At 40.4% G+C, this 24,221-nt stretch overlaps 1 protein-coding gene across 10 annotated transcripts in view; it reads right to left on the bottom strand.

The window, feature by feature from the left end:
• STXBP4 (syntaxin binding protein 4) overlaps window positions 1–24,221 on the bottom strand; it is a 134,444-nt gene that overhangs the window by 28,742 nt on the left and 81,481 nt on the right. Inside the window, exon 21 of one of the 10 annotated variants that reach the window (XM_050920111.1) lies at window positions 227–243. The exons of the other annotated variants lie outside the window; for them this stretch is intronic. Coding sequence (XP_050776068.1) covers window positions 242–243 — 2 coding nt within the window. The 3' untranslated portion in view covers window positions 227–241. Of the gene's footprint in view, window positions 1–226; window positions 244–24,221 lie in introns of those variants that run through there. 10 annotated transcript variants of the gene reach the window in all.

Below are 24,221 nucleotides of genomic sequence, written 5' to 3'. Positions count from 1 at the left end.
GCTCAACCTCTCCTATTGGAGCTGATCCACTTTGTATAAATAACTATTCTTTGGGGGGTGGACGAAGAGAATGACTCTACTGCATGATGTTTTGGGCACTCACCTGGGTACGGGAAATGCAGGTTCAAGGCCATGCTCTGAATCAGGCAGATCAGAGACTTAAACCTGGGTCTCCCATACCCCAGGTGAGGGTGCAAACGCTCGCTGTTTGCAGAAATGTCATCCTGGACCTGAGAAACCTTCCTGACAAAAACAATAAAAGTTTCCATTAAAAGTTCTGGTTTTGACAAATCAGAATTTTGCTATAAAATTTTTTCAACCAGCTCTAGCCTTTAGTTCTCAGACAGGACAAGAGTTCTTTGCACCTGCAGAGGCACTGCTTTCAAAGGGTGTACTGAGGCTGCAGGTGTAAATGATCTTCTGGACATATCTGAGGCCCAAATGCAACCAACAGAACACAACTGAAAAGCAACAAAGTGTGCCACTGGCTGGGCAGAAACTACAGAACTGGTGAAGAGAAGTCCTGAGTTGGCATATGCTGAACAGCCCCAGTGACCTCAGTGCTATTTACGAGAGCTTTAACTGAAGAAAAGTTCTGATGGATATTTTCCAACCAGCTCTAACTAGCAATCTCTCTGAGATTTGGAATTGTATATGGCACTACCCATGCCCATTGTATCTACTATAAGTCCTCACAATCCACACCTAAAAACGATTTCATACACTATTCATGGGGGAAAATAAAAACAACCCTATAGAGGGCTATTGATGCATGTCAGCCTCCAGAATCTGACTCCCATAAAGAGGGTGGGGGGGGGAAGAGAAGGCTGTAGTAAGTTATCAACGTGTTGTCAGTGAATTTACCCTGGCGTTCAACTATTGTGAGAGGAAGTAGATCCTTCTGTGATCATCTGAATATTATAAATTGGTTGAAAATTTATACATATTACACATATAAAATTTGTACATATTAATCTTCCACATTTTCTTTGAAAATAGTTTATTATACATATTATAGCTTGTGAGGAGGAATAAGGATGAAATTCCAACCTCTCTACATAGTTCCTTAAAACTGTAGTTATACTATTATTTTCAAATATGGAGAATCATTTTCTGAAATCAGAGTAAGTTTATGAGAGAGACAATCTTTCTCTGGGACTAGTGTGATCTAAACAAAACCAGAAAAGATATAGCCCTGGTGATATTGAGGGAAAAATCTTGGCCCCCACTGAAATCAGTGAGTCCAGGATTTCATCCTTTATGTACTTCTGCCTTCTCTGACCCTTCATCACTCCTGCAAGCATGTCACCACATGCCTGCTCCAACATTAGATAAAAAATTTCTGCACAATCACTGATGAAATGTCAGTGATTGATTTACATTCACACTTTTTAAAGTCCTCTATGTCAACCTCTTCATGTCAGTGACAACCTCTTCACTGTCAGTGAAGTATCTGTTTAGATACAAGCAGTTGCCTTCATGACAGAATATTCAGAATTTTTAAGATCTCTAGTCAGCCAAGCATAAGAAGCAAATTGAAGAGAAATTGAACTTCACAAATTTGCAGAGTCTCTCCACCCACCTTTCTGTCTTAATGCTGTTTATAAGTATGATATTTTTGATTACAGCAAAGGAATGCAAAGTCCAAGAACTGGATTTTGTCTGATACACTGGGGGTTTGACCAAGCTGTTTCATTACATTCTTGTAAATGAAAATTATAAGCAGGTGACTTATTCAAAATTTTAAAGAAACCATACAGTTTTAATGAAGAAAATTCTTGACAAGGGAGCACTTGAGCATTAATTATCATTATTTATGGCTGCATGTCACTTGTAAAAGAAGCTTTTGAGACATTTGCTATTGCTATAGCAATCTATTCTAATTTGGCTTCCTGACTTCTACTGCATCAGGTTAAAGCTCCTCTTAACCCAACACTGCTAGTTTCATTTCCTATTTTTCACCTTTTAGCTCCTTAAACTCTTCTGATTCCTCTGTTGTTACTGCCCCCTTTATCTTTTTTCTCCACTCTTAGGGCTTTGTCTACACTTAAAACGCTACAACAGCGCTGATGCAGCTGCGTCACTACTGCACTTCAGTGCAGACACCACCTACACTGCCAGGAAGAGTTCTCCCATCAGCATAGGTAATCTATCTCCAGGAGAAGGGCCGGCTCCAGGCACCAGCTTAGCAAGCAGGTGCTTGGGGCGGCCACTTCGGAGAGGAGCAGCATATCCAGCTATTTGGCGGAGGGTCTCTCACTCTCGGTTGGAGCAAAGGACCTCCTGCTGAATTGCCGCAGATCGTGATCGTGGCATTTTTTTTTGGCTGCTTGGGGCGACAAAACTTCTGGAGCCGGCCCTGTCCAGGAAAGGTGGTAGCTAGGGTGATGGACTATTCTTCTGTTGACCTGGTGCTGCCTACATGAGTACTTAACTACGCCACTCAGGGGTGTGGATTTTTCACACTCCTGAGGAATGTAATTATGCCAACCCAATTTTCTAGGGTTGACCAGCTCTCAGTTTTGTGCTTCCATTTCTCATTGCTCTGGCTGTTAGCAAAGAGCTCCCATGTCTTGTTAGTTGTTTCCTTTGCATCCATTGACCCTGGATATATTGTTCACCTCCTTCAAACCCACTTGTTATGTGGAATCATTCATAAGCTGATCTACTTACCAGTGCTATCTCCACACCCTCTTGGGCGGAACTGTTGCCCCATATATGACTGAAAATCATTAAGCACTTCCATTTCCAATTGTTAATGGGAGTTGAAGACATTCGATAACACTCAGGACTGTGTTCTGCAACCTAAATAATCTGGCCTACATAGTATAAACTCACTGAGTCTTATACTTCTTATGCGTTTCCTATTTGCTTTGTAAAGTGCTATATTCATTTGTGGAATTGCATAAATAATACATCTTGGTTGTGGGTGGCTGCAAATTCCCTCTTTCAAAAAAAATAAAATACATTTTAGTTCAAAGATGAATTTCTTTGCAGCAAACAAAAAGCAGTACTATGCTGATTTTTTGTTACATATATTTGAAGTTTCCAAATATAAGTACAGTAGCATAATGGCACCTACAGTTGGAAAAGACCTATTTTATGATTTAGTGAACCTCTCATTGTAGCAGAATCGTTTCGATAGAGGACATATTAGAAATTAGACCTAGGAGAGATTTAAAACATTTATTAAACCTAATGTTAAAAAAATTATGTACTACATAGGTTGAGAAAAGAGTGTCTGTACATCTGGGTATAGTGCTCAGATGATCCACAAATACAGAGTTTGTTTTTAAAAGTCATATGATACATAGAGTACATAAACAGAAATAACCCAAATTTAGGAGAATAAATTTAACAATACAATTTCGATATTAGAATCCAAATACTCAGGTACATCACTCATGAAGAGTTGCACAGAGAGTTAGTTGTGGAAAGCAAAATATATCAATGAGTGGAGACTGTCCCTCAGTAATTGTAATTGAGAATTAGGCGTGTCGTTCTGATCTAGATGGTCAAACACACCCTTGAAGTATGAGAATAGTCTCTCGGATGGGATTGCACAGTAAAACGAGGACCCGTTGGAAGATCTCTCTCATAGCCATAGGGCCGTTTGACCAGTAGAGCTTCTGGATCCTAGAAGCTGCTGCTGGGTCGTACCAATGACTGATGTTCCTTCTCCTGGCTTCTCTCCTGTGGTGGTGGTGGTGGTGATGTCTCCACGCAGGAGTTCTGTGAACAGTCAGTGTGTTCTCCTGAGTTCCCTTCCTCCCAGATACGATTTCTGCAGACAGGTCTTTAGTGAGTCCATTTACAAAGAGGTCAAAGTCATCGAAGGAGGCTGTCCTCCCCATCTCCTCTATCCAAGCAGCTTGCCATGGTGTGGCGGCCCTCACTGTGTGCTGCTGCTTCTCTGATTGCTTAATTTCCACAGGCTCAGACTGGAAAATTGCTGTGGGATTAGCCTGTTGCCTATTTTCCTCCCTGTGCTGATTATTCTGTTTGACTGGATCTTGAGGAGTGATCTCTGGAACGAGGGAAGTGTCTTCCCTTACAGATTTTAGGGCGGCACTTGTCCTTTTAGGAAGGACAGTTTTTGAGGCAGCGATACTGGCCATTTTAGGGATGCGGTCTTGCTTGGGAGTTTCCAGAGAGATGCTGGTCCTTCTGTGTGTGAGTTCTGTCTGGAGTGGGGTGTGGGGAGGTGTCTTTGATGTAGTATGAGACCTTCTTGGGGCAAGATCCCGTTGGGTGGTTTTGGAGGCCATGCTGGTCCGCTTAGGGGTGAGGTCCCATTGTGTGGTCCTACCAGCAGCAATAGCTCCTCCACTGTCTGGGTCTCACTGGGTAGCTGTGCAGTGACACTAGCATTTCCGAGGACAGGGTCCTGTGAAGTTACCTGTGTGGGGGGCACTGACCCTTCTGATAATGGCATCGTGCTGGCTGTTCTGTGAGGAAGAACTAGCTGTCTGGAAATGGCGTTGCCTTGTATAAGCTGCAAGGAAGTGTCAGTCCTACTCTTGGCAGGGTCCAGCTTAGGAATATTTGAGGCAACACATACTCTTTCAATGGCAGTATCTTGTTGGATGATCCCGGGGACAGGGGTTGTCCTTCCCTCAGTAGATTGTTGGATCACTTTTTCGTGCTGTGGCTCTGGGGGAGTTGGCTGAGATGCAGTGGCCGGAGTATTTGTGCAGCCGGAGCTGAAGCATGTGGTGTTTCTGCATTCAGAGCAGAGACGGGGTGTTGGCAACACAGACTGGTAGAGTCTGACTCTTCTGGTGTGAGAAATCCTTTGCAGGTACTTGATGCAATTTACATTTCTTCTGCGTCTCAAAGGCAAGTCACAGAGGGCACACCGGAAGGTGATCTGTTTGCTATGGATTTTTTTGAGGTGTCTGCTGAGACCGTCAAGGTACTGGAATCCTCGGACCAGATAGCAGAAGGGGCAGAGGAGGATGTCCGCAGGGAGGGGATACTGGAGGTAGATGCAATCGTTCTCCTTTTCTTCTCCCTCTGCTGGATGGGCTTCAGTCATATCAGTGGACTTGCTAGATGGTTCAACTTGATCTGGGAGAGTAGTATAGAGAGGTCCAATGGAGCAAGCCTCTAGTGAGGTGTTGAGGTCCCACTAAGGAGAGGCCAGTCTCTGAGGAGAGGCTGGTCCTGCTTGCTGAGGTACCTTCTTGTACAGTAGGACAATCATCATCATCAGGATCCTGGTAAATAGAGGAGATGGAAGAAGTTTTCCTTGTAGCATCCTTCTCATGAAAAGCAGTCGAGATGATGTTTGTCCTGGCTGTGATGTCCCAGAAGGTCGTCCTTGAGGTGCAAGTCTCCCTGCAGCAGCATCTCCATGGGTTTTCTTCGAGGAAGCGCTGCTTGTCCCATTGATGCTGCTCATCTGCGATGTCCTGGAACAGCTGAGGATCTTCTTAGAGGCTGTTTCCCCATGGGCGTTCCGTGAAGCAACAGTGGTCCGAGCAGTAGCTGAAGATTTCTGTAGAATCAGCGAGGGAGCCATCATCTTCTTCGTCTATCCTGGAACCTCCAAAGGAGTACGAAGGTTTTCTTTTGAAGCAGTAGAATCCATCTTCATAGCAGTAGTCTTCTTCAGAATAGGAGGTCGAGTCTTCTAGAAGGTGTAATTTTTGCCTCAGTAATTAAACTGATAAGAACAGATGCTACACTTCATCTTTGGTTTTGATTGTGTTTCCTTATGTAGAAAAGTGCCTAGTTTCACGGGGCCGTCCTCATGAGCTAAAAATAGCTAAATAATGCAGCTCTTTTCAAATAAATTAACAAAAAAAATTTAAAAAAATATTTTCAAAATAGAGATGCAATAGAATTGCTGATCAGATGTACATGTAGGATACCAAACTAAGTTCTTATTCAGTTTATGCTCAGGCAAAACTGCCACTTATTTGCCTAAGTAAGGGCTAAAGACAACAGATCTAGGCCCAAGAAGTCCCATTTTTCATATATTCTGACACATTTTCCCAATGGGAGTAAGGGGCACAGAGTTTAAGTCACAATCCAGCAAAATACTTAAGCACATGCTCAACTTTAAACATGTGAGTAGTTCCACTGTGGTCAAGTCTAGATTGGGGCCTTCGTGAATAGCATCGTAGGCACAAAATAGTCTTATGTATATAGGGGGGAAGTCTGTGTTCTGTTATGGGATTTGGATGTCCTAAACAGGGTCTTACATTTGAAAACTGAAGGGCTCAGTGATGCAAGGCCCTGAACACTTTGGCTTCATCCAGGAGAGTTCTTAAGCTCATGCTTAACTTTAAGCACATGAGTAGTCCCGTTGACAATCTGATAGAAGATTTTTATGCAGAGCTTGTGGAGTTCTTTCTATGGCCTACTGCTGAATGAGAATTAAAATAAAAAATAAAATGCAATGAACATTAACTGGAGTGTGAATATTGTTTTATTTCTTACCTTGTGGTTTGCGTACAGTCTGGATTCTGGACACTCATTTAATCATTTGCTGAATGCTTCTAGTGTTCAGTAACTAAAGAGAGGCAATGGCCCCAACCTAGTACCACCTGTCAATTGCTGTATTCATGTGCTTAAAGTTAAGCACATGCTTAAGATCTTTGCTGGATCAGTCCACAATGTTCAGTGCTTTACCCTCAATTTTCAAATTTGGGGACATTTATAGACCTTCCAAATCCCATATCTGGACACATCAACTTCCACGTGGCGCATAAAACTATTTGGTGCCAAATTTAATTTACTATTCACAAAGGCCCCAGTCTAGACTTCACTTGACCACAGGGCGGACTACTTACCTGCTTAAAGTTAAGCATGAGCTTAAGTGCTTTGCTGGATTGTGGGTTAAGGTGAACCTCTTACTCCCATTGGTGAGCAGTTACTGTAAAAAGTAGTCTCACTGAATTCAAAAGGACTCGTCAGGAGTAATTGCTCACAACTGAGACTGAAATGTTCACAATCTAGCTCTAAATCAATAAGGCCCTGATCCACAGCCCACTGAAGTCAGTGAGAATCTTCATTGACTTCAGTGGGCTTTGGGTCAGGGCCTAGACATGCTTAAGTAATTGTCCAAATGCATGATCTAAAAGTATTGTTAATGTGTGTTGGAAAATAGAGCCCTAAGCATCAAATTCTTTTCATAAAGGAGGTTTTGAATAGAGCTCATCTCAACATCCACCAATGCATGTGATATATCTATGCATGCTATTATCAGCTGTTATACCTTCTCAACATGACCTATGCATCCAAAATTCATTTGTCAACAAGATTAAAATCTTTGGATCAGATCCTCAGTCCCTGCTCATTCTCCCTTTATGCCATTCTGGCACGGTGGAAGGGAAGAAGAGCTGGGTATTCCATTTGATGGCTCAATGCAACCTGGTTCTGGACCTTGATAACTAATGAGCGATGGGGACACGCCAGTCATACAGCCATAGTGAAATGTGCTATGGTGACTCAGGGCTGGCAGAAAAGACCCCTAAGGGCTGTACCAGCTGGCATAGCTTGAGGATGTACCGTCTCCTCATGTGTGCCAAGCAGAGGTCAGCATACCTGGGGAACTGGCCATTTATTTTTTGATGCTCTCAGCCATACATATTGTATTGGCTATTGCTAATGCCTGAACTGACTGTAAAACGGAGGTAGAAAGAAATACCTTTCAGAAATGAATGTGTTTGTGTGCCACTCCATACTTTAGGCTCTCTCAAGGCTCGCCCCAGAAACAACTATGTGTTTTCATCTTATGAATAATGCTCTGCTAAAGGGACATTCCATTCCTATCTTCCACAAATCAAATTCCATTCTAAGGACTGGATCTTCTCTTGTTGTTGATTTAGTAAAACAGAGATGGAATCAGTCAAATAAAATCAACAGAAGCTTGTGTTAACTTACAGTATGGATGGCTTTTCTGCTTGCTTTTCTCTCCACATATTTCGGTTCCTAGAAACTGCGCTTCAGGCTAAATATTTTTTCCTTACTTCTAATGGTCAGGGCTCACGAACATGTCTCACATATCTTCCCATTTCATTTTTCCCATTTCTAATTACAAATGTTGTTAAGCTCTAGAATAGGCTTCCAAAGGAAGTTGTGAAATCCCCATCACTGAAGGTTTTTAAGAACAGGTTGGACAAACACCTGTGAGGGATGCTCCAGGTTTACTTGGGCCTGCCTCTGTGCAGGGCTGGACTTGACAACTTCTCGAGGTCTCTAGTAGCCAGACATTTCTATTATTATTGATAAGATATTAATTTGATCCAACTGTTGTTAGAGAACAATCTCATTCGCGTCCTATCAGCCACTTAAACAACTACTGCATAGTTGATAAAGATTGGTATAAAAAAAAGATACAAAACCTATGAACTCAATAAAAAAAAACCTTTTTGGGGGTGTGGGATTGGGGGAGAGATCTGGATTTGTTAGACCATCTGACAGTGATAAATTTTGAAGTCTTTTATTACCATTTGTAAATTATGAATGTTACAGCTAATGTTCTCCAGTTCACTTTACTCTAATACTGGCCTGGGAATAGCTTGCTGAAGTTAAGTACTCAAAAACAGCAAATTGAAATATATTAATAGAATTGCTCAACCAGCTGATTTATCTAGTGACATATTAATAATCTGAATAGTATATGTGATTACGCTAGTCATCACAGATTGCAGCAGCCCTCTGTTCTCCGAACTTACAAAATGAAGAAATCTACATTTAGACCAAACTCTTGACTACATTAGTATGTGCACTAAAGTTCTTCAGCAGTTAGTGGGAGTTGCATGCATCTACTCAAGGACTGAATTTGGCCCTCTGAATCTCAAAGATTGGTAAAGATGTCACCTCATAAAATACTGGTTTAGTTTTAGAGAAATGTATAACTTTCAGTGATAAACCTAATGTTCTGAAAAACAACTCTGGAAAACTACTGGAAGAGAATATATAATTCTATTAGTGATGAAATATTAATATGGTAATTTCAGATAAAAGCTTTTCATACTGTAAGATCATAGACAATCTTCATTGCTCTGATCGGTTATTAAAATCAGAAGGGAAAAGCTCAGCTGAGATTCGTTTTTATTCAAGCAGGAATTTAGTGGTGGAAGACAGAAATAAACACACTACACTGAATCTGAGCAATAAAACACCTTCTCTTGCTTAGCTGATGGCAATCAAATCTGTCTAACTAATTATACACAAATAGCTGAAGTCAACAGAGCTTGCCGAGTGTACTTAAAAATAATACTGCTATAAAACATTCTGACTATATTTTAAGGGAAGAGCAAAATGTAAATTAACTACCATATTGTTTCTGTCGCCAAACAGAGTTGCTCTCCTTCTGAAGTACATGGCATAAGAAATTCAAGCATTTGTTAACAACAGGTTAATGAATATTAAATCCTACTAGCAATTAAAAATACCCCAACCCTTATGCCATTGTAAATGTGTGCTGATTACAAACATACACACTGAGGCAGCTTCTGCTCTACCACCATAGTGAAAATCCAGAGTACTTCCAGTAGCTACAATTAGGTGCCAGTACCAGTGCAGCTATACCAGCTGCTGGCCACTGACTGCTGAACTGGGACTATCTCTGAGTGAAGATAAGCCCTATGTTAGTGACTGTAACTTCCATGAGGTCCTGGGGTGAAAGATGCCAGTGAAGTCCAAAGCATTATTACTATTATTTTTGGGATTTGTCTCCACTACAGTGCAGCAGCAGCGCTGATGCAGCACGTCTGGTGAAGATGTGCTATGTCGACGAGAAAGCACTCTCCCACTGACATAATTACTCTACCTCAACAAGAGGTGGATGCTATGTTGGCAGGAAAGCATCTCCTGCCAACATACAGCAGTGTAGACACTGCTTTACGTTGATGTAACTTACGTCACTTGGGGGGAGGAGGGGGTTTTCCATATCCCTGAGTGATGCAAGTTACATCGACTTAAGCTGTAGTGTAGACAAGCCTTTAGTCTTTAGAGGAAAAAAAAACAAATATTAACATGCTATAATAGGAGGGTAAAGTATATCATATAAGCATTTTTAGGTTGCCTTCAATACTTTAACCTGCATTGTCTTTTAAAATACCAGGTATTTGTGAAACAGTTGCCAGTTTAAAACACACAGTTCTGGGAAGGATGAGCCTAAGAGCATAGTAATATTTCCATCAAAGCTGTGGATAGCTGGTGGTGAGTAGTATACCTAAACTCTGCCAGTAAATTGTTCAGTAAAATATATGATGTCAGACAGATGCTGTCACATATTTTATTGAACAATTTGTGCTCTTTGTTTGGGGGTTGTTCGCTCTTGGGACTAAGAGGGACCAGACATCAATCTAGGCTCTCCAAATCTTTCTGAACCAGTCTCTCATGTTTCAAACTTGTAAGTAACAGCCAGGCAAGGCGTGTTAGTCTTATTTTTGTTTTCTCAATTTGTAAATGTTCCTTTTTGCTGAGAGGATTTTACCTCTGTTTGCTGTAACTTTGAACCTAAGGCTAGAGGGGGTTCCTCTGGGCTATATGAATCTGATTACCCTGTAAAGTATTTTCCATCCTGATTTTACAGAGATGATTTTTACCTTTCTTTTATTTAATTAAAAGCCTTTTTTTTCTTAATACCTGATTGATTTTTCCTTGTTTTTAGATCCAAGGAGATTGGATCTGGACTCACCAGGAATTGGTGGGAGAAAGGAGGGGGGATGGTTAATGTCTCCTTGTTTTAAGATCCAAGGGGCGGGGAAAGTTTTGGGGGCACAGGGAGTGATCCAGACACTGAAAATTCTGGATGGTGGCAGTGATACCAGATCTAAGCTAGTAATTAAGCTTAGAAGTGTCCATGAAGGTCCCCACATCTGTACCCTAACATTCAGAGTGGGGAAGGAACCGTGACAGATGCAGAATACTTAAAGCCGAGAGAAACGTACAGCCAGAGATTCTCAGCTTATTCTGAACAAACATGGAGTTTTGCTGGGTCAATTTGGCAATTAATATTTCCTTCTGGAACTGCATTTAAGAAAGCAGTTGTTTGAGAATTATATCTTGTAGTTTTAATTTACTCTGCTTCGTACTGAAGCTGCTTCGTAGCTAGCTTTCAAGTGGAGGTACGATAACAGTATAGTAAGCAGCACTTTTCTATACCTTTTCTAAAGTTTTTTTCTGACTGAAACATCTGGAGCTAAAAGTGGCTACAACCCAGAACATCAGATTTTGGCGGAACATAGAAACCTGCCTCCTTCACAGGGAAAGCTGCAAAGGCCATGTCATATCAGTGCTCCTCACCCTCCACAGGCTTGCATTTCCCTTAGGCTGCCAGTTCCAGGCCCTCAACAGCTACACCAGAAACAGCCTCTCACAGAGACAACTGTGGTTCTCTGGGACCATGTAGCTAGCAGTGCCCTATGCTAAACTCTTGAGAACAGCTATAAGGCACACTCTATACTGGGAGATTTCTTCAAATGTATGTGCTATTCTGTGCTGAATTAAATAATTTTGGGGCTGTGTGCACTATGGCAATTGAGGGCTCCCCCATCTTCCCTGCCCATGGAGGGGAGTAGGAGGCCCCAGGGGTATGTGCTGTACATTGAACCTACCTCACATTTACCCTGCAGCTTTTCCTATCCTGCAAATTGGCCCAGTTCCCTGCTCCACCCCTTTGGCTCTTGCCACAGTGTGCAGACGGGGGCCCTCCACGTGATGCCCCTCCGCCTTCTTTGCCCCAAGTTGGTTTTGTGTGTGTGTGTGTGGGGTGGTGTTTGTTTTTCTCCCCTGAAAAGGGGGACCTGTAAAAATGCACCAAGTGCGCATTGGTTCATCTGGGCCTGGTGCTATTCACAGTCACATTTTTTGTGATTTTTCCTTTAAGTCTGTGAATTGCAAGCGGTCAATATTTGCTGTTCAAATGGCAGATGACTTTTTATGATTGGTCAGGAAAGTTACACACTACTGTTTGTGTTTCTGATTGGACAAACATGCAACCCCTTTTGGCATATATATTCATCAGACGTCAAACCTGTGGAAAAAAAGCAGAAATTGGGCTTGTTTTTGGCTTAACTGGCTTGTAGCTTGTTGCTTCTTTTTTTTGATTGGCTCCCAGCAAGCAGGGGCAAGGAGGGAGAGAGCGTCAGAGGTGCACAGTGGGCCCATCACAGTCCCAGACTGCATGCTGGGGGGATCTAGTCACATAGAAGGTTGGGGTTCTTAGGGACTGGCTTGTTTTGAAATGGGATTAGCTTGATTTTTGGCTTATTATGAAAGTCGGGGTGCTTATTTACCACGTGAAAGCTGGCAACTGTGATATTCATATATGGAAATTTAAAATGTGGTTTCTGAGAGTATTTCCAGGGGTGAATTTGAAATTTTCTTTTGGTTAAAGCTATCAGTCTTGTCAAAATGGAGGGGAAGGGGTGCTGAAAGGCAGAGAACACATTCTGTATTGTTGAGCAGCAGGAAAATGAAGTGAAATCTGAATAATCCATAACTGAAGAAACCTAAACATGTATTCCATATACAGTAAATCTTAATCTGAGCTCCTAAACTGTAAGTCTCATTTTTCCTGTTCTCTCGTGCTCCCTTGATTGCTGTCTCTATCTTGGAATTCAGTAGTCTCCTTTCCTTAGTGGATCCACTTCTCTTGTCACATTCAATTGTGCTATCCACCCACTTCCATCACTGTCAGCGCACAGCCTCACTGACGCATGTGACTGTTAAATATAAATTTAATTAAAAAGCATTTATTGGCAACTAATCAAAATGACTGGGTCTAATATTAGAATTGGGCAGAAACTGACTGAGATTTTAACAGTAATAGCATTAAATGATATGCCTTGCTCTCTAAGTAAAACCTTCCTTTCATGCCTGGAGCGACATTAAATTCAGTGCCCAGGACTGGAGTGAACCACCTATACTGAAAAGGTGCAGGCCGTCACTGGAGTTCGTTTCATGCCCAGCACACAGCTTAATGGATAATATCAGTTATTGTTGTTTTTCATTTGATACAATAATGTATATCTTTTTTAAAACACACAAACACAAAATATCCCTGGAGGCTATTAAAAAATCTCCTGTATCTGCATTTAAAGGGTCAATAAGGGTGTGATTTACATGTAGACATGCTTTTCCTAATAACGTATTTTTTAAATTATGTCAAAGGTGCTTAGAGTCCAGGAGACATGCTTTAATTTTTTTTTGTCTTATAAATCTAAATAAAAATAAAAACAGTGTCTGCATTACGATTTCATTCCAGACACAAATGTCTCAGCATAGTGACCTCCCAATTTAATTAAAAGGGTCAAATTAGATACTAATAGCAGTCAGGGATGTGAGAAAAAACCCCTCATTAATGTTCACTTTTTTACACTATTGTGTAAAATTCAGTCCTGTGCAGAGAGTTAGTACAGCATCTATGACCCATTTAAATTCCATGTAAGGCCTCCTTCTTGTGCCAAAGACATTGCTACTTTCCTTCTCCAAATTCCTCTTTAAACATACTGCTTTTAAAGCTTTCCTATTTTGCTCTCCTCAACCAGCTTTCTTTAACTGCTTTGCCTCTGAACTATCATACATGTGCATCGTATAGGTCTGAGTGACAGTCCTTAGTGTCTCACTCTTACCTATTGAAAAAAAAGGTGAAAAAAGTGACATATGAAGTAAATGGCAGAAGGAACATACAATCCTTTTTATCCAAAATGAACACTGAATGCTTTAGACAGAGAGCTACTTTCTTGTTTCCTCAGGCCATGGCACACAACATCCTCACAATATGATCTTGTTGTTAAGGCAGTGGCCTGACACTAATGAGATCTGGCTTCAAATCCTGCCTCTGTAATAGGCTTCCTATGTGACTGGACAATTCATAGTTTCTGTGCCTCATCTCCCTCTCTGCAAAATGCAGATAATACTTCCTTTCTCCTACCCTGGGTATGTCTTGTTTATTTAGACTGTATGCTCATTGGGGCAGGGACTCTCCTACTATATTCTCTATAGCACTAGCACAAAGGGACCCTGATCTCAGCTGGGGCCTCCTGGGCACTAGCACAATATAAATTAATAACAAGGCCAGCACAGGAAGCTTGCATTGCTGAGTTTATGGATTGTGAATTTCTGTTTCCATAGTTACCAAGAACAAGCACAGCTTTCAGGGGAAGTAAAGTCGGTCAAATTTTGCTACAGTAAGGACAGAATAAAGGTGAATAAAATCCTCAGGATTTGACTTTAGGCTTTTAAAAGTCTGTTCTTTAATAAACTCTTCTACCAGAATGTTGAAAAGGCAGCTAACCAATCTGTACTAATCTTATTAGCTCATCTGCATTTTAAGGTATAATAACTTCATGTTCATGGAGTTCGTTATTAAAATGTTTTGATTAAAAAATCAGTACAGACAATGCCTGCTCAATAGCTGACTCATCTTTCATATTAGAGGCAGCTGAAGGGAGAGGGAATAAATGGGTTTCTACGGGTGACAATACAGAGATTTGAAATCTAGGTCACAATAAAGAACTCTCTCATCACACATGGGATTTAAATACTGAATTTTCTTTTCCTTGCTGTGAAACGAGGAAAACCAAACATGTTTAAACATCAATAAATTAGTGTATACCTAATTTAAATTAAGCAACTCCTTGATTAGCTTAATATAAAATGATTCTGTTTATCTATATCTTTGACCATTTATCCAGTTCCCTGACTTTGTGCATCCCTAACAGAATTTATTTTCTGAATCTCAGAGGTCAAATCAAATGTAAGGGCCCTGATGCCCAGCTCCTGTGGGAATACCCACAGGAACAATCTGGCACAAAAAGAAAGGGAAAAACAACAACAACATATGAGGCTCTCCACAATCATTCAGCTGAGAGGCTGTTATTGCTTTCCCCTTCAACTCTGCAAAAAGAAGGAACTGAGGGCGGGAGGGACGGTTCACCTGCACCATGTTAGATAGCCTAGAGGCAGACCATGAGGGAGGGAGAGCGCATGTGTGGGCTGAACTGACATTGCTATCTAAAATCTCCAATTAGAGGCACAGGGACACCTACAGTGGAGCTCCACAACCCACCCTGTTACCACAGGCAGAGCTGCATTGATGGCAGCAAAACAGTGCAAGAATTACTAAAATTTGCCCAACTAGACAACACCATAGAGACACCAGATCAGGTTTTATTCTGTGATGTGTGATGAGCATCATAGCATAGCTTGAATAATCTAACATTGTGTTTGTACTGAACATCCACCACTTACCTAGGATCTGGCCCAATTCTCAAGATGTGTGTCAGTATTAACCCAATGAGCACTTAACTTCCCATAAATATTTAACTGAAGTCTTGGTTCAACAATGAGACATGCAAAAACAAGTTTGTAGTTTCTATGCTATCTCCTTATAAAAATACAGATTATATGCTTGAATTTATCCTGAAGACCAAGGAAACTACTGTTTTTATCTCTAATGTTATGGTGGTTTGACTTGCAATTTTGAGTTAATTGTTTATCTATAAATAAAAAAGTAGAGGCTGTTCCCCTCTGGCTTTGTTGTTGTGACCTGGTGTTCAGTGCACCTAATGAATACAAACAAGGTATCAATTATGTACGCAAATTAGTAGCAAAAGACAAAGTTTAAGTATGTTAGCTCAAAATATAAAATTGTTATTAATTTATTAACTGCCTTTACTTACATGCCTCAGTAAACCCTGGTTATATTATGTACAAAAAATAAACATGATTTAAAATGTGATTAAAAGGCTTAATTTATTCCATATTTTATAAGTTTACAGAAAAGAGACAAATTATGCACTCAAACACTGGTGGAAACCTGAAGTAACTTGATTTCAATGAAGTTACTCCAGATTTCCAGTGGAATAACTGCAATCAGAATTTGACCTGAATCATTAAAGAAGATGTATTTAAAATTTTATTTTAAAATCTAATTATTCTGTCCTTTCTAAATGAAAGAGATTGTAGATCTTTAAGATGACACATATCTCTGGAAAAATCATTATGGCTAATGCCATTAAAAATCACTGGACTACACTGATTTACACCAGCTTAGGATCTAGCCTTGAATTTTCAGCTTCCATCTAGGATTACACAATCTTTCCGAAAGGATAGACTGTTCTTTATCACAATTTTACTGTTTGTAGATTGTTTTCTATTATGCTGTACAGTGCCCCAGGGTTGAGGAGGTGGTTTTATAAATATTATTCTTCTTTTCAGTTTAAGGCAGCAAATCAATGACGCCTACATTCATGGACATAAGGAGCCTGATTCTCCTTTCACACACATTTTATACCAGTGCAACTCAAGTGAAATAGAGTTATTCTTGATTTACACCAGTATAAGTGTGTGAGGAGAATCAAACCCAAGATTTGAATTTAACTCCTAATCAGCATTATTTTGCTACATTAGCTAGCTTTAATCATTAACTCTGTGCTACTGTCACAGCAGTACGGAAGTGTGGATCCATTGTTGATTCAGACAAAAATTACCTAAGTACTACTGCTCACTTAAATCAATTCTTGAACAATTTACAATTATACACAATTTAATATTTTACTTGATTTTCTATGAAGCACTGCTCTCATAGTAATCACAGGCCTACGGGGAAGTGGAGTGTAAACAGTGATGTGGAAAAAGGTGTGGCACAAAATGAGATTAGTGAAGTAGAATATAACAGAATTTAGCATTTTATGGGGAATTAGGTTATACCTTGGACTTCAGAATCTGAATTCTGATCTTCCAAATTGCATTTTAACATGCTCCACTGATTCCAGAAAAAAAAATAATCTAACAGGAAAAAGGCTCATTTTGTAGTTTATACACTCACGATCCATAAATGATACAGTATGTTTGTAGATTTTTGCTGCTTTTGTTTGAGATTTTTTAAAAAGGCAGCTATACCAATTGGCAGGTGTTGCACTACGTAATGCAGTATTTGATTTCAATGATTGACTCAATTGTTCATGGACTTACCAGGCCAACGAATACACAAAACTATAATTGTAGCTATCATCATGCTGCTCCTTCCCAAGTTATTTTTGCACTAGGAAAAATTGTATTTTTAAAACATTAGCTAACATATAGTAAAAAAAAATATACATTTTTCCTAATGAAGACATGGCTCCTAACCCTTGGAAGAAATTATATTTTCCTTCTGATAGTGAACTGATAAGGCAGCTGGGTATATTGCTGGATATTCTGCTAGCTCAAAATAATATGGTCTCATATTTCAAACCAGACCTCTTTTTTGGTGAACATAATTAGGAGCACCTGGTGCACATGGTCATTTTGAGAGGATTTATTACAGGAGATACACTGTATCCTAGTAAAGAGAAGAGGATAGAAGTTGATAAAGTACAGGTAGGAACTGAAGAGAAACAGTCCAATGATAAGAGTCCCATTCAATTACATAAATGAAGGCAGACAACTCAATAATGTCAAATTTCTAAGTGCTTGTATACAAATGCAAGAAGTCTAAATACTAAGATTGGTGAACTAGAGTGTCTGGTATTAAATGAGGATATTGATACAAAAGGCATCATTGGTGACTTTCCGGGACCTTCATGACTTCTGCAGGGGCCGGTGCGGCTGGCCTGGTGGCCACCTGAGCAGTTCGGGCACCCCTGAGCCAGCCGCATTAGCTGCTGCTGGGGCAATCTCAGGCCATCACGCCCCTCTGCTCCAGCTGCAGCAGGAGTTTGGATGTGGGAGGAGGCTTAGGGAAGGGGGTTGGGGTGTGGGAGGGGGTGATGGCTCTGGGTGGTGCTTGCCTCGGGGGGCTTCCTGGAAGTGGTGATATCCCTCCCCCCTAGCTCCTAGCAGGCAGCTCTGCACGCTGCCTCTGCCTGCAAGCACCATCCTGCAGCTCCCATTAGCCGTGGTTCCCAGCCAATGAGAGCTGAGGAGCTGGCACTCGGGGCGGAGGCAGACAGGGACCCTGCCAGCCCCACCAGCACCCCCCAGCACCAGCGGGGGTCCTGGGCCACTGCCCTCTCCCCCACACTAGCAGGGGTCCGGGCCACGGGCAGCTCCTCCCCCAGCACTCGTGGTGGGCACAGGCTGCTCCACCCATGAGCAGCCACGGGGCCCCCAACCCCAAGACTTAGTCGGGGGTATATAGTACAAGTCATGGACAGGTCACCGGCTGTGAATTTTTGTTTACTACCTGTGACCTGCCCATGACTTTTACTAAAAATGCTTGTGACTAAAATGTAGCCTTAATGATAATCAATGGAATATGGTAATACCAGGGCACAAAATATAAAGGAATGACAGAGTAGGTCATACTGTTGGGGGAGTGGCGCTATATGTGAAATAAAGCATAGAGTCAAATATAATAAATATTTAAATGAATCAGATAGTACCATATAATCTGTATGGATAGAAAGTCCATGCTTGAATGCTAAGAGTATAACAATAGGAATATACTGTTGACAACCTGGCCAGCGACTGTGAAATGCTCAGGAGGATTAGCGAGGCTACGAAATTAGAAAATCCAAAAATAATGAGGGATTTCAACTATCTCCACATTCACTGGGAACCTCAGGATGGGATGCAGAGATAAAATTTCTGGTATTTTGCCACTTACAAGCTTTCCTCCAGTTTGTTAGTACTGTAGTCCTTATCAAGAATTAAATATTATATTGATTAGAGCCAACATATAAAAGTCTCAGATTTCTTTCATGCAGGCTAAAGGATGTATTTGTAGTTTGTAAGTCATCAGTAAACTTAATCTGTTGTTCAAGAGATGGCACAAGCTTCCAACAGGGAATTAAATTCACAGGTATAATTCCAAGTGAGAAAAGCTGACCCCCTCAAGTGAGTGCTGAATGAGAGAGAGATGGCTGAATGCATGGGTTTCACCTAAGTGTGATTAACCAGTGAAGAACAGTACTTAAGAAATTAGCAATTGCTGAAACAGTTTTTTTCTAACCCACTTGTACAACAAAATCAGAACATCTTAACCTTTGCCAGTATAGCTTGACTGATATATACTTCGAGAGTAACTGGACTAGAATAGGGAGCCGGAGGTTGTTTTTATATTATGTGAATGGCATAATATTAGTATGTGTCAGCAAGTTTAATAAAAGTTTTGGCAGAGCAGACCCAGACATATAACCAGATGTGGCACAGCCAATGAACGAAAACCCAAAACAGTGGTGTTTTTTTCTTTTTTGAAAAGACTACAGCGATTGTACTTACATATTTTTAAGCACAAAGTCCCCATGTCAGTAACAAAACTGAAAAACTTTTAGGAAGCTTTAACCAGCTTATTATTTTATGGCATATACTTATTCCCCAATATTTCCATTATGACTTCCGATCATTTATTCCAACTTAACGCCTTCTATCTTGCTCTTCCCCCATCCATGTTTCAGACGGTTTGTGGGCTCTACAGCCAACATTCCTTGTTCACCTCTTCCTGTTATCTTTAAACCCCAATTATTTCAGAAATCTTTCCTTTTTTTCTCCCCCCACTACGAGAAACCCTTCCTTACTCTCACCTTCCCTGAATTTTTCTCTTGTGCATACTGTCCTGTCTATCCCAGGCTCTGACCCTGCACAGACTTATGAATGTACTTAACTTTAAATCTTTGTGGGATTGGGGCCTCAGATTGCAAACTTTTCAGGGCAAGGAATATGCTTGGTCTTAATCTATGGGCCAATTTTTAGCTGGCCTGGATCAGATTTTGCAAGATCTCCCCTATCCTATTTGTACCAGGGATTACAAGCACTGAGCTAGCCTAGCACTGATAGAGACTTTTTAAAGGAGTACCCCCCTGGCCTCCATTCCTTGCAGAAACCAGCAGGTGTGGTAGAGCACATGCTCCATCCTGTAAAATGGGATAGAAGCTCACTCTTAAGCATCTGCTTCTTCAAAACCTCCAGCTGAATGCCTTCTAAACTAGCCTTGCAAGCATAACGTGCTATATAAACAGCTTTAATAATTCTATTGTAAGAATAAAAAAAATCAAAAGGTGCAGTGTTTTCAAGAAAGGAATGTAATGCTTAACTATGTAACTCTGCTCTGCAAAATGGCAAATGCCTATTAAGCATTCTACATGCTTGCTTCATTTTCCATATTTCATGCACTCTTGGTCTTAACGGTACGTTTATCTATATTAGGGGTTGGCAACCTTCGGCACGCCGCTCGCCAGGGTAAGCAACCTGGCGGGCCGGGCAGGTTTGTTTACCTGCCATGTCTGCAGGTTTGGCCAATCGTGGCTCTCGCTGGCTGCGGTTCGCCACTCCAGGCCAATGGGGGCGGCAGGAAGCGGTGTGGGCCAAAGGATGTGCTTACTCTGGCGAGCCACGTGCTGAAGGTTGCCGACCTCTGATCTATATCAACATTTGTATCTTGTCAATATGATTTCAATGAATATAACTGAATTCTTATTTTTGATTTATTGACACACAAAACTTCACCTAAAAGCTCATGTTTTAAAGTAGGTTGCTTGCTTTGTTATCTCAACTGATAAAATACTCATGTATAGAAATGCATCCTTTGGACCTTGATGCCATCACAATAATACCTGTAGCTTGCTATTGTTCAGTGTTTTCAGTTTAGCACAACAATGAATTGCTAGCAAAAGTCAGAAGCTAAGCTCTGCCATTAAAGAGACTGGTACTAACAGTGTGGATTGTTGATACTACTCAAATCAGATTTATCCCTAACATATGCACTTAGAGTTCTTGGTCTGAGGAATAAGTCATCACTTTAAACTGGTTAACATGAGGTTATGAGATTTCTTTACATAGCCCTCCATTCAATTATTACTACAGCCTTTGCCCACTAAATGATGTTATTCCACTAAGATGATGAAATTTGACAATTTTTAAACCCAGGATCATCTCAACAGTGTTATTATAATGAATATTATATGTTGCAGATAACTGATAGGTGTTAAGACTGAACATGAAAACAGACATTTATCTCACATGCTAGCTAAGCAAGGAATGCAAAAATAAAAGCCACAACAAGGACAGAGAAGGATAATAATAAATCTGCCTTCTAAGAGAGCTAGACAGGTCTACCGGTCAATGCTATGCTGCTTCCTGAGAGGAATCTGAATTGAACCTAAAGGGGGAAATGTGGAGAAAGTACTCAAGAATCTTAGAAAAAAAAACTGAAGCAGTATAGCTCTGTTACAATCCAACAGCAGTCCTAACTCAGGAATTCAGCTTAATTTGAAGAGCTGAATTCTCAGTTACCTTGTGATAGGTCTTGGTTTTATGTCACATACATGCAATTCCATTTATTCATTCATACTCAAGGGGGTTCTATACCAGTTCTCCATTCTGATACACAAGTGCAGCAACTAAGTGATTAATCTAGACTTTCAAGACAGTTATAAATTAATACAGCACTTGTATAGTTTCCACAAGGATATTCCAGCAATATGAAAATCTACTCATTAAAAAAAGACAGGGACAAATTCATCCCTGCTGGGGTCAGTGACTTTACACCAGAGATGAATTTATCTTTCTATATTTTTAAAGTTGAAAACCTCTGGATACATCAACCTAAAAAGTTTCTCTTTGCTCAGTTTAGACCTTTATGTCAATCATTTTGCTCACATGTTCCGAAAAACCAAAAGGTGGATCCACAGGAACAACAATTTGTCAGTTAAAATTAAAAAGTTACTGAATGTTCTTTAACTATAAAATTAGGCCCAGATCTTGTGGGGTGGAGTGGCCACTTTGATGCACAGCCCACACTGGAAGGACAACTGCAGCTCCTGGGCCAGCCTCTCCTTGCTGTTAGTGTAGAAGGCCAGGTCTGGGAAAAGTAGGCCTGGGTGGTACCACTGGCAACCAGCATAATTCAGAATGGTCCTCAGGGTGCTTTATGTTTCACCAGCATACTGGCCCAGCACAAAGATAACTGCTTGCTGCCTCTTCATAGCTGAGAATCCAGGCCTAATCAGCACCTTTATAATAAATCTTCCTCTAAAATTTTCATTTTAGATTGTAGTTATGAATGATACAGAAGTTACAGATTACAATCAAGTCTTGGAATTGTGTGTGTCTCATGTCCAATAAGAATAATGCCTAAAAGTCTGAGTGATGTTGAGACACTGCCATAAAAAAATCATCGAAAACAATTACATCACTGTGAGATAAATCTTGGGCAGATACAATAGCAATCTACCCTCAGACCTCAGTATGATTCTCTGCCATCTTACCAAGTTTCAGGCATATATAAACCTTGACTATCTCCCAGGAAGAAGCACATATGACTTGAATGAAAGCCCACAGTGGGTCATTCGGCAGGGAAAAATATATAAAGCTGGCAGAGAAAAATATAAAGGGAACTGGGCAAGATTAGAAATAAATTAACAAAGAAAAGTGGGTCACTAGTCCAAATCTGGTCCAAATCAGCAGTGGCTGTACTTCATTTTCATTTCATGGCTATTTGTGTGAAATTAGTTTGCTGGTCTCAGTCCAATTCTTAGTGGATGAGCATCCACATAATAATACCCCGCTCCCATTGCCACTAATTTGTACCCTAATTAACAGTCTCACCAGAAAAGCCAAGGAGTGAATATGCATAGGATCCAATCCCAGTTCCATTGAAATCAATGACAGTTTTGCCACTGACTGCAATGAGAGCATAATCAAACCCACTGAGAAGATTCAGAAAACCACTTTGGCCCCCTGTGCTGGCTACGTATGAGGTATGTTGCCAGGGTAATGAGGGGAAGCTTATGTTATTGCTGCTTCTGCTGCAACTATCCTGGGGATTATGAGAGGACTTGATTTCAGGAATGTCAATCTGGCACCTTTCCTCAGCATAAAATTCACACATATACAAAATTCTATTATTAAAAAAACCATAGAAACGATTAACAAATATAAATCCATATAATATTAAGTATAACAAATACCTCAGTATTAGTGGTGTAATGCCATACAGATCTCTGTTACAGTTAATTGGCAGAACTGGTGAGATGTTTAATAAATGAACCTGTGTAATACAATAGTACAACAGAATGGAGTAGGAAAAACAATGCACATGCGTGTCAGTGGGAGGAAGATCGACACCTAAAGCGCAGAGCACCTCTGTGCTTACATTTTTATGTACATGTGGCTGTAAGTATTTAAGGTACACTATATTATGTCTTTCAGCAACAAGCTGTGACCGTGATGGAGCCTGACCCCAGGAAATAAAACAAATTCTATTCATCTTTTCAGTCTTGTCTCTGTCATTCTTAAAGAAGACATTTCTCGAAAACAGAATACAATGAACTGACCTGCATGTTCTTTCAGCTACTTTTTAAACTAACCTTGAAGCATACTCATTCAACTTCTATAAATCTGTGCACTCTAGGTAAGCTGTATGTATAAACAGAGAAAATGACATAGATTTCTCTTCTAGAGTACAGCAGAAATTATATAGCCTGGTTGAATATGGAAAGGAGCTGTAGCATATCAACTGAGGTGAGGAAGGTTCTCAAACTTATCCTACTGTTTGAACCTATCATAAAGATTTGTCTTATGGACAGCCTCATTGGAGCATGGTGACATTTTTCCGTTGGATGCTATATTCACCAAAACATGCAGCTTTGGAGCAATCAATGTGGGTTGAACTTGGTGAATAGCGTCAGCTGAACTCAAAAAATTTGAAAAAATCAAAACAGTTCAGGCTGACATTTTGGAAACAATATGTTCTGACTATTTTGTTTCAAAATGACATTTTATTTTGAAATTTAGCTAGATTTGTTTTTTAAAAAATGAAAAGGGTAAAATACACCTCAAAAATGTAAACAAAAGAAATTTGTTTTGGGTTGAATGAAACATTTCCTTTCACTCAAAACAATCCCTCTTCCCCCCCCAGTTTTTAATTTTGGTAAGAACTCTTCTCTTCCCTGCCCCCCACATCTCCACACCCCCAAAATAAAAAAATAAGAAGTTTGGGTTCAAAATGAATGGATTTTTTTCCCCATTTTTTGAGGCAGCCACCAAACTGAAAAAAATCAATTATTCAGTCAGCTCTCAATCATAATTATGCAAGCCACCTTCCCTACCATTTGTGATCACATCTTTGTACGAACTATTTTAGTTTTAAATAATAAAAATATGCCTACACAAAGCTCTAGAGACCCTAACACATAATTAACACTACAATAAAGATCTCAGCAGCATTAAAATAATCATTCAACAGGAATTCAGCCAACCAGACACCTACTTTTTTTTCCAGCCTCCTCATTATTATAGGAAGCACAGTCTCAGCCCTGTCCAAAAAGCCC

Source organism: Gopherus flavomarginatus, chromosome 12 (assembly GCF_025201925.1).
Source record: "Gopherus flavomarginatus isolate rGopFla2 chromosome 12, rGopFla2.mat.asm, whole genome shotgun sequence".
NCBI classification, from domain to species: domain Eukaryota; kingdom Metazoa; phylum Chordata; order Testudines; family Testudinidae; genus Gopherus; species Gopherus flavomarginatus.
The sequence above is the reverse complement of the archived record's forward strand: the minus strand, read 5'-3'. Positions and strand labels throughout refer to the sequence as shown.